This window comes from Epinephelus moara, chromosome 14, assembly GCF_006386435.1.
Source record: "Epinephelus moara isolate mb chromosome 14, YSFRI_EMoa_1.0, whole genome shotgun sequence".
Lineage (NCBI taxonomy): Eukaryota > Metazoa > Chordata > Actinopteri > Perciformes > Serranidae > Epinephelus > Epinephelus moara.
This window is the reverse complement of record NC_065519.1, coordinates 30,734,105-30,749,959: the sequence shown is the minus strand read 5'-3', so window position 1 is coordinate 30,749,959 and position 15,855 is coordinate 30,734,105. Positions and strand designations below refer to the sequence as shown.

Sequence of the window (15,855 nt, the reverse complement as noted above, 5' to 3'; positions counted from 1 at the left end):
GTGAATGAGTCAATGGACTTTCTTGCAATAATGAAAAAATACTGGCAATCATGTCCACCTGGCACAAACCACATGTTTTGGACAACTGTGAAGTGACAGAATGTCCCACCATCATGGTTCTTATATTGCCAGATTCCAGAGAGTCTCCCCTCTTCAGATATGGCAGAATATGTAATTTTCCAACTTGCTATGGTGAGATACATGTAAAAATGTAAGAAATACTGGTGTTTTAGCTAAGGTTTAGTCGTATATTTACTGGTATTTACTGGTATTTTAGCTAAGGTTTGATTGTATATTTCCTGGTGTTTTAGCTAAGGTTTGGTTGTATATTTCCTGGTGTTTTAGCTAAAGTTTGGTCGTATATTTACTGGTGTTTTAGCTAAGGTTTGGTCGTATAGTTACTGGTGTTTTAGCTGATGTTTATTCATACCTTTACTGGTGTTTTAGCTAAGGTTTGGTTGTATATTTACTTGTGTTTTAGCTAAGGTTTGGTCGTATACTTACTGGTGTTTTAGCTAAGGTTTGGTTGTATAGTTACTGGTATTTTAGCTAAGGTTTGGTCGTATATTTCCTGGTGTTTTAGCTAAGATTTGGTCGTATATTTCCTGGTGTTTTAGCTAAGGTTTGGTCGTATATTTACTGGTGTTTTAGCTAAAGTTTGGTCATATATTTACTGGTGTTTTAGCTAAGGTTTGGCCATACATTAACTGATGTTTAATCTGAAATCTATTCATACATTTACTGGTGTTTTAGCTAAGGTTTGGTAACGTTAGTATATTTACTTTTGCTTTAGTTAGGGCTTGGGTGAGTATTTGCTGGCGTTTTAGCTCTGGCTTGGTCACAAATGCACTTTTTTTAGCTAACGTGTATGATACTTCTGTTTTAGCTAAGATTTGGTTTACTGTTGTTTCTGCTCTGGTTTGATTAAATATTTACTTGTGTTTTAGCACTTGTTCGGCTGTATATTTTTTGTGATTTAGCACTGGTCTGGTTGTATATTTGCTGCCCATTGATACCTTAACATGTGGACTGAAAGAGCTGAAGAATAAACTACAGATCTTCTTATTAGTGGACGACCTGCTCTACCTCCTGATTATTTTAATGTATTTAATGTATTATTATTATTATCATTATATATTGTTTCTTTTTAGACCAGTTGTGTCCAGTTTAGTTTTCATGATCTGTGGTTGAATCTGAACAAAGATCAACAACCTACACAACAATCAGATAATACACTGTGGTGGTGGTTGTCGTTGTGAGTGTATTGAACACGTTAGCAGTGTTTTAACAGTATGTGTAGAGTAGCGTGTGCAGCCACATGTCTGTCAGAGACACACGTGTAAACACAGACTGTAATTAGCGGCCAGGCAGATCTCCAGCAACACGTCAACACACTTCACACACACAGGGAGACGTATTTATAGACTCTTAATGAGCCGCTTAATTCCTCGCTGTCTGAAACTGATCCAGAGTTAGATCACTGTGACGCTTCATGAGGTCACAGGTCAATGCTTACATCATCATTCCTCTTCTTCATGTTGTACTTTTAACTGGTTTATACTGGACTGACGGACAGGTGGACAGACAGACAGGTTGGAGTCCAGTGTGAGATGTAGGCGGCAGGTTTTGAGGAATAAAAATGAGGACACTGAGTGAGTCTGACAGCTACAGGAGTCACATGACGCACATCAGGATCAGACAGTGAATCTGATGTGTGAAGAATGGACCAACATGGACCAGCTCTGTCTCTCTGTCTTGTCTCTAAGTCTCTCTGTCCATCTGTCTGTCTCTCTGTCTGTCTGTGTCTTTATGAATTGAGGCTGGCTCCTCCTCTGTCCAGTGATGTCAGTTGCCGGGCAACGGGGGCTCTCAGGGCCTTCTTGTTACTATGGTAACCGCATCACCATCTCTACCTCTCATTCTCTACTTTCTCTTCTCCCTTTCTTTCTTCTTTTCTTCATCTTCTCTCCGTCCTCCCCCTCGTTCCCTCCCTCCATTTGACTCTCCGGAGGAGGTTTGGAATCGAAATGAGTCTTTAGGTCACCTTGGTGTGTGTGTGTGTGTGTGTGTGTGAGACGATGATGTCATGGATTATTAGCCAATCAGAGGAGTTTTTACCTGACTGTGACAGTGTGACAGAGAGTGTTGCACAGTCTGTGTTGTCTGGGTCTGTTCTTATGAATGGATGAATGAATCTGAATATTCAAATATAACATTTTTCTTTTATTCATCTATGAATCCCTGAACAAGAATATAACCAAGTTCAACGTCCTCAAACAAGACGATAAAGTCCAACGACCTCAACCAAGACATAACAAAGTCCCAACACCCACAAATTAGATGATAAAGTCCCAATGTCCTCAAATGATAAGATGTAGTCCCTGCGTCCTCAAACGAGATGATAAAGTTACAATGTTTTCAAGCGACACGATAACAAATCCCAGTGTCCTCAAACAAGACAATAATTAAGTCCCAGTGTCCTCAAATGAGATGATACCAAAGTGCCAATGTCCTCAAACAAGACAATAACAAAGTTCCAATGTCCTCAAATGATACAATAAAGTCCCTACGCCCTCAAACGAGATGATAAAGTCACAACATTTTCAAGCGAGACGATAACAAGTCCCAGTGTCCTCAAACAAGACGATAACAAAGTCCCAATGTCCTCAAATGAGATGATAATTAAGTTCCAGTGTCCTCAAATGAGATGATAACAAAGTCCCAGTGTCCTCAAATGAGATGATAATTAAGTCCCAATGTCCTCAAATGAGATGATAACAAAGTCCCAATGTCCTTAAACAAGACAATAATAGAGTTCCAATGTCCTCAAACGAGATGATAACAAAGTCCCAATGTCCTCAAACAAGACAATAACAAAAGGCCCGTTTCCCCTGAAGAAGTTCCTGGTACTATTTGGGGGGCAGGAACTACTACAGGAATGTCCCCTCGCTCGGCCCTCTCAACCGCCGTGTCTCCACTGAGAGAGCGGAGAAGGAGGAAGGTTCCTGTAAAGTTACCGGGCTCTGGATGTGATGTAATCGTTGCGCGACCATTTTAACCGGGGTGACGTAGTGGCGTAGGGACGCTGTTAGCTGTTAGCCGATAGCGGTGTCTGTAATAACTCGGTAAACTCACAAAGTGGCCCGTGAAAAACATATTTTTTCCAGCGGATGTCTTAGTTACAACATGATTGAGCTAACTGGAGTAGTTTCATGTCGTATCCGACAACGGGAGGCTTTTAACAGATGACGTCCTGATGTTAGCTTTGCTGCTGCTGTTAGCTGTCCCTGTCAGCTGCAGCCACTGATGCTTTCTAGACATCGTGATTTCCCAAAACTGAATAAATACCACACATAGCAACACAAAACTGCTTTGCTAGCTCAATCATGTTGTAACTAAGATATCCGCTGGAAAAAATATGTTTTTCACGGACCGGTTATTGAGTTTGTTTACATGGCGGTGGAAGGTATGAACGAGCTAACCCTCGTCTGATGAGTTTTAAAAATGCCGGCTATTTTGTTGCTTTCTGTTGATGTCACATTCCGCCTTGAGTATATCCAATCAGCACCAAGTAACCTCCAAGCCCCAGCCAGGAGTTTTTCGGGGCTGTTCTGAGTACCTACTAGCCCCAGCCAGGAGTTTTTCGGGGCTGTTCTGAGTACCTACTCCGAGGCAGGGACTTGTTTAGCCTTGTTTGTAAAAGTTCCGGAACTCTGTCTTTCGGGGGTGGTTCCTGCGGTGGAGACACGCACCAACGGCCCTGGCCCCGTAAAATTACCCCGAAGTTCCTGCAGTGGAAACGGGCCTAAAGTCCCAATGTCCTCAAACGAGATGATAACAAAGTCCCAATGTCCTCAAACGAGACGATAACAAAGTCTCAATGTCCTTAAACAAGACGATAACAAAGTCCCAATGTCCTCAAACTAGACAATAACAAAGTCTCACTGTCCTTAAATAAGATGATAACAACGTTCCAACGTCCTCAAACAAGACGATAACAAAGTTCCAATGTCCTCAAACAAGATGATAACAAAGTTCCAATGTCCTCAAACAAGATGATAACAAAGTCTCAATGTCCTTAAACAAGACGATAACAAAGTCCCAATGTTCTCAAACTAGACAATAACAAAGTCTCACTGTCCTTAAACAAGACGATAACAAAGTCCCAATGTCCTCGAACAAGACAATAACAAAGTCTCACTGTCCTTAAATAAGATGATAACAACGTTCCAACGTCCTCAAACAAGACGATAACAAAGTTCCAATGTCCTCAAACAAGATGATAACAAAGTTCCAATGTCCTCAAACAAGATGATAACAAAGTCCCAATGTCCTCGAACAAGACAATAACAAAGTCTCACTGTCCTCAAACAAGACGATAACAAAGTTCCAATGTCCTCAAATGAGTACTTACTAATTAACAGCGACTTAGCTTGTTACTGTTGCTAAAATTGGTCNAACAACGTTCCAACGTCCTCAAACAAGACGATAACAAAGTTCCAATGTCCTCAAACAAGATGATAACAAAGTCTGAATGTCCTCAAATGAGTACTTACTAATTAACAGCGACTTAGCTTGTTACTGTTGCTAAAATTGGTCAAGTTTGTTGCCTTATCAAGCCACAAATGTTATTAAGACTAAATTAACAAGTTTCAAATGTGATCAGGTTTTGGACCTTGTCCACTTTTGTGTCGGGGGCGACTGCAGACTGACTGGGCAGAGATGGCTGCCATCTCGTTTCGACACAGATTAATGTGTTGTGCTTTTGCCACCACTAGATGGCACAAAGATGTGTCCTTGAATGAGGACAACAGGTCTGAGTTAAGCAGAATGACGTATAAGATGAATCAAACCCAAAATGTGATGTCTTATATGAGGACACAGGGTCTCCTGGAGATCCTTGCAGAAGTCGTTGGAGTTCTTGAGGGGGTTGTTGGGGTCCATAAGGGGGTTCTGGAAGTTTTTGGGAGGTACTGCAGCTCCCTCGTCCTGCATCAGTGATGACAGCCGATTAAATGTTACAATAGAACTGGTGGCCGTAGAATAAACTTTGATGATAATGGGAGTACTGGACATACTGGTATCAGTTCACATGCATCTACTATAGCGAAAAAATGCTAACAGCTAACACCTGATGTGATCTGTGTCTCTGCAGAAGTATCGTTACCAAGACGATGAGACTCCGCCTATCGATCCCAGCCCCGGTCACATGACCCACGGACGCAGCACTGAGCTGAGCCACGCACACCTGGACGGATACACACACCCTGCCGCACTCACTGTACGCATGCACACACACACACACACACACACACACACACACACACACACACACACACACACACACACTACGTTCAGCTGTCAGTCAAACAGTGTTTGTAAGGACATTTTTAGGGACTCCTGAGAGGTCCTTGAGAACATTCTGGGGATCATTGAGGATGGTCCAGAAGGTTTCAGTGGTTAGTGAACAACAAGAGGTTCTAGAGTCCTTGACAAGGTTTCAGAGGTCCTTGATGAGCTTTAAGAGATCCTTGAAAACATTCTGAGGGTCATTGAGGAGGGTCCAGAAGGTTTCAATGATCAGTCAAAAAGTTAAAGAGGTTCTGAAGTCCTTGAGAGAGTTCCAGAGGTCCTTAAAGAGGTTTTTGAGGTGTTTAATAAAACCCAGTGTGCTTAAACATGTTTTCAGATTAGATGCATTTCTTTACTCCACCAACATGACACAGCGACACACAATGTGTGTGTGGTGGATGTGCACAGACCGATACAGGTCAATACAAATTACTGTGAACTTTTCTTATTTCTGTTTTTATCAATAGAATCAGTTTCTACTCTGCTGTCTCCACCAGAGGGCGCTGTTCACCGCAAACTGACCTGTTTGCTGCAAACTGTTCTCAGCACTCACAGCTCAAACTAAACTGACATACTCTAAGAAAGACACATTTTTGTTTCAGCTGACAGGTCTCAGTCCTTGAGGAGTCCTTGAGAACATTCCTCAGGTTGCAGGAACCCTAAGGGGATTTGAGATGTCCTTCGAGAGGTTCCAGAGGGTCTTGACAAGGTTCTAAGGGTCCTAGAGGATGTTCCATGGGCTGCTAAGTAGGCTTTAATTGTCATTAAGAAGTTTTTGAGGAAACTTTTATGGTCCTTGAGGGAGGCTCAAAGGTCCATGGGGAGGTTCTAAATGTCCCTGGAAACAGTTTAAAGGTCACTGACAAAGTTCTGGTGAGATGAGGAAGTTTGAGGACATTCTTAGGGTTCTTTGGGGCTAAGGAGTTTATAGGAGTACTTGAGATAGCACTATGAGTCCTTATGCAGGTATGAGACATCCTTAATAAGGTTTGACAAGGCCTTGAGGAAGTTTGAGATGCTATGGGGCAGGTTTGAGACATCTTTGAGCAGGTTTATGAGGTCCTTGAGGATGTTCTAGGGGTTCTTGAGGTTTTACTATGGTTCTTAAGCAGGTGCGCCAAGTCCTTAGGCAGGGTTGACAGGTCCTTGAGGGCATTGTTAGAGTTTAGGAGGTTAAAGGAGTGATTGAGATGGTACTATGGATCCTTGAACAAATTTAACAGGTCCTTGAGTAGATTTGAGAGGTTCTTGAGTGTGTTTAAGAGGTCCTTGAGGACATTGTCGAAGTTTAGGAGGTTATAGGTGCTTGAGGTGGTATTATGGTTCTTTATACATGTTTGAGACATTCTTGAGCAGGCTTTACGGGTCCTTGAGGACATTCTAGGAGTTTAGGGGCTTACAGGAGTACTTAAGAATGTACTATAGGGGCAACCTCTAGCTGACTTGGTAAAGTGGGCACCCCATATAGGCTGAGTCCTTGCAGCAGCTCGGGTTTGATTCGGACTCGCAGCCTTTCGCTGCGTGTCATTTCCTGTCTCTCTCCCACCTGTACAGTCTATCTTCAGCTGTGGTGTCAGTGAAGGAAAAAGCTCCCAAACATGTTTTAAAATGGTGGCAATATGGGTCCTTAAGGTTTTAAAGGTCTCTGAGTAAGTTTAAAAGGTCTTTGAGCAGAGTTTGAGAGGTCCTTGACCAGGTGTGGGATGTTCTCAAGCAGGTTTAAGAGGTCTCTGAGGATGTTCTTGAAGTTTAGAAGGTTATAGGTGCTTGAGCTAGTACTATGGGCCCCTATGCAGGTTTGAGAGGTCCTTGAGCAGGGTTGAGACTTCCTCAGGCAGGTTTAACAGGACTTTGAGCAGGTTGAAGAGGTCATCATGGACATTCAAGGGGGTCGTGGGATCCTGGCACCCTGAGTCCTTGAGCAGGTTTGACAGGTCCTTGAACAGGTTTTAGAGGTCCTTGTGCAGGACCTTGTGTCCTTGACCAGGTTTGACAGGTACTTGAGGACGTTTCAGGGCTTTAGACGGTTATAGGAGAGCTTGAGATGGTACTGTGTGTCCTCAAGCCGGTTTGACAGGTCCTTGAGCAGGTTTGACAGGTCCTTGAGGATGTTCAAGGGCTTTAGGTTATATTACAGCTTGGGATGGTACTGTGGCTCATTGAGCATGTTTGACAGGTCCTTGAGGATGCTTCAGGGCTATAGACGGTTATAGGAGAGCTTGGGATGGTACTGTGTGTCCTTGAGCCGGTTTGACAGGTCCTTGAGCAGGTTTGACAGGTCCTTGAGGACGTTCAAGGGCTTTAGGAGGTTATATTAGAGCTTGGGATGGTACTGTGGATCACTGAGCATGTTTGACAGGTCCTTGAGGACACTCTGGGGCTTTAGGCGTTTATAGGAAAGCCTTAGACCGTACTGTGGGTCCTTGAAGAGGATTTTTTGGGGGGTGTGTCTGAGATCAGATCTTAGATCAGAGTCCAGCTGGTTTGTTGAGGTCAGCTGTTCCATGTTATTAATATTCACTGAGCTCAGATCAGTCCTTCCTCCTTCATCATCATCCTCCTCTTAATTACTGACACTCACACACTCAGCAGCAGCGTGGGCTGCTGCTGCCCACTCTGCATCTGATGCATCCCTCTGCCTTTTTTTTTCACCCTGCTCCACCGTCACCATGGCAACGGCGAGAATGGGGGGGGGGGTTGTTACCATGGCAACAACATTAGCCTGAATGTGTGTGTGTGTGTGTGTGTGTGTTTGCTGAAATCATTCTTTTTGTAAGAATTCAATTACTCTGTGCGTCTCTGTCTCTGTCTTTGTCTCTCTGTCTGTCTCACTGTCTCCCTCTGTGTCTCTCTGTCTCTCTGTCCCTGTCTGTCTCTCTGCCTCACGGCCGGTGGCAGAGTGACATCACAGAGGGGAGGGGATTCCTTCAGAGCGGTAGAGAGGGAGAGAATGTGGCAGAGAGACACAGGGACGTAGAGAGGAGAGAGAGAGAGGAGAGAGAGAGAGAGAGAGAGAGAGAGAGAGAGGTGTGCAGCGGAGCGTCAGGAGGGTCGAGCAAAGAGAGAGAGAGAGTGAGAGAGTGAGAGAGTGAGAGAGTGAGCGGGCGAGCGGAGGAGGAACGAGGGATGACAGAGAGGGCGAGCGACACACAGCCTCTCTCTCTCTTTTTCTGTTTTCTGTTTTCATTTCTCTTCATCAGACGGACGATTCTTCATCTTCATTTTCATCCTCATCCTCATCTTCATCACCTCCCTCTCTCTCTCCCTCTCTGGATAAACGAGGGAGGATGGAGTGATGCTCTGAGCTGTCCGTCATGTCTCTCCGCTTCGTTAACGCGTCCAGGAAACGACACCTAACGAGCTTCTTCTCCTCCTGCTGCTGCCGCTGAGAGCCTCCTCTCCCTCTGTGTGTCTCTTCTTCTCTGGTGGCTGGTTAATTATTCATCCGTCACTCCGTCAGTCTTTATGTAACAGCCGTCCTCCTGAAGACAGAGAGAGAGAGAGACAGACAGGCAGAGAGAGAGACAGGAAGTGATGTTTGTGTCGGTGTGGTACGCCAAGAAGATGGGAAGACGATTCATCAACAACGTGAGGCGTGCAAAGAGACACAGGCAGAGGATGATGGTAGGAACCTTTCATTAATGGGGAACTTTAATGTTGGATTGGTTTTGGCGCCCCCTGAGGACAGATGAAGATGAAGGTGCTGTGTCGTGCATTCGTTTCAGAAGCTCACGTTGTCGCTATGTTTCTTTTTTAACCAGATGTGTGCAGGATGCAGAGCGATGAGGTCATGTATGTGTGGAGGGGGAGGGGCCTTCAGTGGAAGCAGTCATGTTGTAACGAGGACAAAGTTTCAGGAGGCGGGTCTAATGTTGCTCTCCTGTCTTCTCTGACTCGTGTTCTGGTAATGGGTAATGGATTTTTGCTCTGCGTGCATGTCGAAGGTCAAAGGTCGGGTGGATGGTTGGGCTCTATCTTCCTGAACCTGGCTAACTTTTGTTAGCTACAGGACTGTTAGCTTCCACTGAAGCTAGCAGCTACACTGCACATTTAGGTCCTGTCCACACGTATGCGCACATTTTTGAAAACACATATTTTACCCTCAATTTAAAGAAAAAATTTGTCCACACAATATTTTTTAAAAAGTATTTTTCCATCCATGTAAAGTAAAATTCTGTCCACATGTATAAAGACATTTTTTAGTCGTCAATCTTAGAATTCAGTTGACCAGTTGGGTGTTAGCTTTAGGTAAAGCTGTATATAAAAGCCAAAGACTACAGGACTGTTAGCATCCACTGATGCTAGTAACTCGACATCTTTGATTTTTGTGAGCTACCCAACTGTTAGTTTTATCTAAAGTTAGGAAATAGACTTTAATCCTTCATTTAGCTACAATACGGATCGTTTTGTCTTCAGTAAACTACTAGAGTTAGCATGACTTAAGTGACTGTGAGCTTCAACTGAAGTTAGCAACAACAGTGTTAGCATTGTTCCTGGTGGTCCAGCCTTGTTCCTCATAGTTCAGGTTTGTTCCTGGTGGTCCAGCCTTGTTCCTCATAGTTCAGGTCTGTTCCTTTTGGTCCAGCCTTGATCCTTATAGTTCAGGTTTGTTCCTTTTGGTCCAGCCTTGTTCCTCATAGTTCAGGTCTGTTCCTTTTGGTCCAGCCTTGTTCCTCATAGTTCAAGTTTGTTCCTTTTGGTCCAGCCTTGATCCTCATAGTTCAGGTTTGTTCCTGGTGGTCCAGCCTTGTTCCTCATAGTTCAGGTTTGTTCCTGGTGGTCCAGCCTTGTTCCTCGTGGTTCAGGATCATTCCTTATGGTTCACGTTTGTTTCTCATGGTTCAAGTTTGTTCCTCGTAGTCTAGGCTTGCTCCTCATGGTCCAGAATCATACCTCATCTTTCATGTTTGTTACTTGTGGTCCAGAATTGCTTCTCGTGGTTTCAGGTTTCTTTGTCACTGTTAGACTTTTTTTTTTATTGTGGTTCAGGCCTTTTTGTTGTTGTTTAGGTTTGTTCCTTGTGGTTCCAGTTTGTTTCTGGTGGTCCAGGTTTGTTTCCCAGGGTCCAGGTTTATTTCTCGTGGTTCAGGTTTGTTGTTTGTGCTTCAGGGTTGTTTCTTGTGATTTAGGCTTGTTCCTCATGGTCAAGGTATTTTCCTCATGTTCAAGGTTTGTTTTTCAGGGTCCAGGTTTGTTTGACGTGGTCCAGGTATGTTCCTGGTAGTCCAGATTTTTTTTCTCATGGTCCAGGTTAGTTATTCATGGTTCAGGTTTGTTTCTCGTGGTCCAAGTTTGTCCCTTGTTGTTCTGGTTTGCCCCTCGTTGGTCCAGGCTTGTTTCTCAGGGTTCAGTTGGTTCTTGGGGGTTCAGGTTTTTTCCTCATTTGTTCAGGTTTGTTCCTGGTGTTCTAATTTTTTTTTCTCATGTTCCAGATTTGTTTCTTGTGGTCCAGGTTTGTTTCTCATGGGCCAGATTTGTTTCTTGTGGTCCAGGTTTGCCCCTCATTGGTTCAAGTTTGCTTCTCATGGTCCAGGTCTGCTCCTTTCTGGTTCCGGTTCGCTCCTCGTAGGTCCAGGCTTGTTCCTTAGGGATCAGGTTTGTTTGTCATGGTCCAGATTTGTTTCTCGTAGTTCAGGTTTGTTCCTGGTGGTCCAGGTTTGTTTCCCATGGTGTTGGTTCATTGATGTTTAGGTTTGTTTCTCATGGTCCAGGTTTGTTCCTTGTGGTCCAGAACTCTTCCTCGTGGTCCAGAATTGTTCCTCGTCTTTCAGGAGTGTTACTTGTGGTCAAGAATTGTTTATCATGGTTCAGGTTTGTTTGTCGTGGTTCAGGTTTGTTTCTGGTGGTCCAGGTTTGTTCCTCGGGGTCCAGGGTTTATCTTTGTGGTCCAGTTTTGCTTTTTGTGGTCCAGATTTGTTCCTCATGGTTTAAGCTTGTTCCTCTTGTTTCAAGTTTGTTCCTCATGGTCGAGGCTCATGGTCCAGGTTTGTTCCTTGAGGTTCAGTCTTGTGGCTAATAGTTCAGGCTTGTTTTTTGTGATCCAGGTGTTTTCCTCATGGTTGTTTCTCGCAGTCCAGGTTTGTCCTTTGTGGTTCAAGTTTGTTTCTCGTGGTCCAGGTTTGTTCATTGTGGTCCTGGTTTGTTCCTTGTGGTCCAGAATTGTTCCTCGTCTTTCAGGATTGTTACCTGTGGTCAAGAATTCTTTCTCGTGGTTTAGGTTTGTTTCTGGATGTCCAGGTTTGTTCCTTATGGTCCAGGCTTTTTCCTTGTGGTCCATGTTTGTTTCTCATGGTCCAGTTTTGTTTCTTGTGGTCCAGGTTTGTTCCTCGTGGTCAAGATTTGTTTCTTGTAGGCCAGGTTTGTTCTTTGTGGTCCAGATTTGTTTCATCAAGGTCCAGAGTCCAGGTTTGTTCCTCGTGGTCCAGGGTTTGTTCCTCGTGGTCCAGGTTTGTTTCTCATGTTCCAAGTTTATTCCTCGTGGTCCAGATTTGCTGTTCGTGTTCCTGGTTTGTTCCTTGTGGTCTAGCTTTGTTTTTGGTGGTTCAGGTTTGTTCTTAACGATTCAAGTTTGTTTCTCGTGGCCCAAGTTTGTTTCTTGTGGTCCAGAACTCTTCCTTATGGTCCAGAATTATTCGTCATCTTTCAGGATTATTACTTGTGGTCAAGAACCATTTCTCGTGGTCCAGGTTTGTTCTTCAGGGTACAGTCTTGTTCCTTATGGTCCAGGCTTGTACTGGCCCAGGTTCCTCGTAGTCCACATTTGTTTCTTGCGGTCCAGGCTTGTTCCTTAGGGTTCAGGTTTGCCCCGCATTAGTTCAGGTTTGCCCCGTGTTGGTCCAGGTTTGTTCTGTTCCTTACAGACTGCAGCTGTATCAGTACTGCACACTCACTCAGTTCTGGACTCTGCCATGAAAGCAGAGCGGTTTTCATGTTTTTGACCTTTTCTTAACAGCCCTCTGTCATCTCACACCATGTGGTCGAGGGACATAGACTCAGAGTGGCAGAACCGCAGAGAGAGAGAGAGAGAGAGAGAGAGAGAGAGAGAGAGCTGTCATGGGAAATGAGAAAGAGGTTTAATTAATTCAGAGTGAACTGTAACAGTGTCTCTGCTGCTGTCAGTCTACCTCTCCTGCCCTCCCCCCTCTGTCTCTGTTATATAACTCTATTGAAGCTCCTCCAGATTCTCCAGAGACAAACACAATGAGGACAGTGAGCGCTGTAGTGTCGACAGCTGTGCAGCCTGCAGGGACTCAGAGTTCACCGTGTTACCAACAGACTGACAGACAGACAGTTTCACCTCATTATAAACAGACTCTGTTGGTCTCATTTGGCCTTCCGAAGCTGACTGACAGCTGCTCATTTATTACGGACAGTTTAAGTAACTGAACTGATGACAACCAAAACGTCGGCCGATGCCGCTTAATTATTTTGAGAATTGAACTCCCTGGAATAAATCTGAGGTGACGAGTTTTGGTGTGATCCTAGATTTACATCTAAGCTTCAAGTCCCATATTAACAAGGTGACGAACCCATCATTTCTCCACCTCAGAAACAGAAACATAGCCATGGTACGACCATTCTAAATGAAAAAGATGCAGAGAAACTGATTCCTGTCATTAATTCCAGCCGACTCGACTACTGTAACACACTTTTTACCAGCTGTCCAAAACACACCACTGAGTAGGGCTGGGTGATATGGACAAAAATTCATATCTCTGTATTTTTCATGGTCCAGTTGAGTTCCTGGTGGTCCAGGCGAAACACCGTATATCTCTGTATTTTCTACAAAACGGGCTTCATGTTTTCAGTCGTAAGTCAACGCCACATTTGAGATGTCACAAGAACTTTTAAGAAAACGAGCTGTGATCAAAATAAAATGCAAAGACAGGGATTTTTTTTTACCTGTTTGGAAATATGAAGCTGCATAACAGTTACACCTCCAAAATGCTAGTCGGTGGCAGGGTTTCTGTGTATTGCTTTTAAGTTTAGTTGATTCAAAACACACATTAAACACACATTAAACATGGCTTAATAGAGACAATTTCAAACACAAGTACACAAATCAGCTTCACTATAACTCGCAGCATTCACAGACAAACACTTGTCTTTATCTGGACACATTTTCCCCACAAATACAACATGCTAACGTTATTAGCACAAGCCTATGGCATTTTACATTGTATAAATTAGCCTAGCAACTAGCGATCTTTTCCTCTTCTCATATAAAACCAGGGACAACAGCAACATTTAACAAAAGTAACGTAACAAAATTCAGCTCCATTACAACTCACAAGATTCACCAACAAAACAACTGTCTGATACTAAACACATTTTCCAAAGAAAATATAACATGCTAACGTTATTAGCACAAGCCTATAGCATTTCACATTGTATAAATTAGCCTAGCAGGTAGCAAACTTTTCACCTACTCATATGAAGCCAGGGACAACAGCAACATTCAACAAACGTAACATTACATGCTAACGTTATTAGCACAAGCCTATGGCATTTTACATTGTATAAATTAGCCAAGCGAATAGCGGAGATTTCCTCTGCTCATATGGGACTTAAAAATACAATATTGTGTGGAGGCTTTCTTCACAATTTATTGTTTCTTATCTGTGACATTTAAGTAAATAATTGCTTTCAGAAACAGACAGGAGGTCTGCGTCGCTGTGACATGTGGTTACATTTCTGAGGAGGTGCATGTCAGGCTACGGCTCTAAAAAGTGTTGCTGGAGAACTTGTGAGTGAGTGAGGGGGTGGAGCTGTGTGGAGACTGTGAGAGAGGAGAGATGCACACTGGTAAGCGTCGTGTAACGCCCTATATCAATATAAATAGTGTTATCTAAGTTTATATCTTGCTTGAATGTATATCGATGTATCGTACATAGTCGTTATATCGCCCAGCCCTACCACTGAGAGACTTCAGCTCATTCAAAACTCTGCAGCTTGACTGTGAACCAGAACCAAGAGGAGACACATCAGCCCAGTCTGAGCTGCTCTGCACTGACTTCCTGTTACATTAAGAACTGATTTTAAGATCCTCCTCCTTGTATACAAAGCCCTACATGGGCTGGGACTGAGCTACATCGCTAACTCCCTTATTAACTTTTTGCCCCCAAGAACACTGCGATCATCTGCTGCTGGTTTATTGGAGGTTCCCAGAAACAGCAGGAAGAAGATCAGGGATGAAGCCTTTGTCAATGACACCCAAAGCTTTGGAACACAGTACATATAGATATCAGGGAAGCTAGCTATTTTTAAAAGAAAGCTAAAAACGTATAGCTCACTTTTGCCTTTAACTAGCTCTGACTTTCCTCATACAGGTCTGAAACTCCTTTTTACGCTTCCTGCTGCTGCAACACTTTTAAAATCTTTGATTTTATGATTTATATTTTTACAACTCTATGATTTTATGAATCAGTTAATCCGTGTTTTAAACTGTTTTAAATGTCCTGTTAAATTGAATTGCCTTGTTCATCTGTTTCATGTGAAGCACTCAGTTCTTATAGTGCCCTTATTGTAAAGACCTTTGTCCTGCATTTCTTGTATGAAAGGTGCTATATAACTACAGTTTATCATTATAATTATTATTATTATAGTGACTAAAGAGCAGCACATGTTGGTGGCATGGTGACATTAACTGTACGGAGAGAAATAGGGATGTTGTGGTCTGAGGGGAGAACATGATGAAGCCGTTTCTGGAGAGTTGAAGCGTGTTGATGCTGACGGTGACGTATCCTGACGAGGTGACACACTTTAGGGAGCGTTGACGCTAACGTTTCAAAGCTGAGAAACAAGGCAGACGTGAATCCTGCTGTGTATCAGTCCCTAGTATGATCAGATGATATTCCAACAGTGCTAACCTTAAAGACTAACCTTCTGTTTCTACTGTGAAATTTAAAGAACAGCTTTGCTAAGGTTTATTTCAGCTTGTTAGAGGCATTCCTGGAGCTTGTTCCTGTTTGAATCTGCACACGTTTTGATGCTAAGCTTCCAGGTTGTTTTACCAGTGACTGCTGCTTTCTTCTGTTCTTATTCAGCTGTTGCTCAGAGGGATCTTTGTCTCTTGTTTGAACCATTGTGCAGCATTTTGTTCTCCATGTACAAAGCAAACCCTTCATGCCCACAAAAAAATATGGAGTGTCTCTTTGCATAGTTACACACAGCTCTTCAGCTACTTACACCCATCTCCCTGTGATGCATTATTATGGATCCCACTGCTTGCTGTGATTGGCTAGCACTCGTCATGACAGCATGCCAAGGTCAGAAGCAGTTAGGATTAGGGCAAAGAGGTCATGGATAGGGCTAGTACTAGCCAATCTTAAATATTCTCTCAGATTATAGTGGGAAATTTACAAGAAAAAAAACCTCACAAATGTACTACCAGAACCCACAGTCCACATAATAATAAGTTCAGCAGACTGGGTTCCATCTGAGTCAATGTTGGCTTATTAGTTTTTGACTTAGTTGATTTATTTTCAGTTTTTAGAATGTGTC

At 43.3% G+C, this 15,855-nt stretch overlaps 1 protein-coding gene across 3 annotated transcripts in view; it reads left to right on the top strand.

Annotated features, from left to right (window-relative positions):
• The window catches only part of dlg4b (discs, large homolog 4b (Drosophila)), a 31,859-nt gene that overhangs the window by 3,385 nt on the left and 12,619 nt on the right, over positions 1–15,855 (top strand). For 2 of the 3 annotated variants that reach the window (XM_050062628.1, XM_050062626.1), the window contains exon 2: positions 5,156–5,281. In XM_050062628.1, coding sequence (XP_049918585.1) covers positions 5,210–5,281 — 72 coding nt within the window. In that variant the 5' untranslated portion in view covers positions 5,156–5,209. Of the gene's footprint in view, positions 1–5,155; positions 5,282–8,460; positions 8,977–15,855 lie in introns of those variants that run through there. The other variant, XM_050062627.1, reaches the window with a different exon arrangement.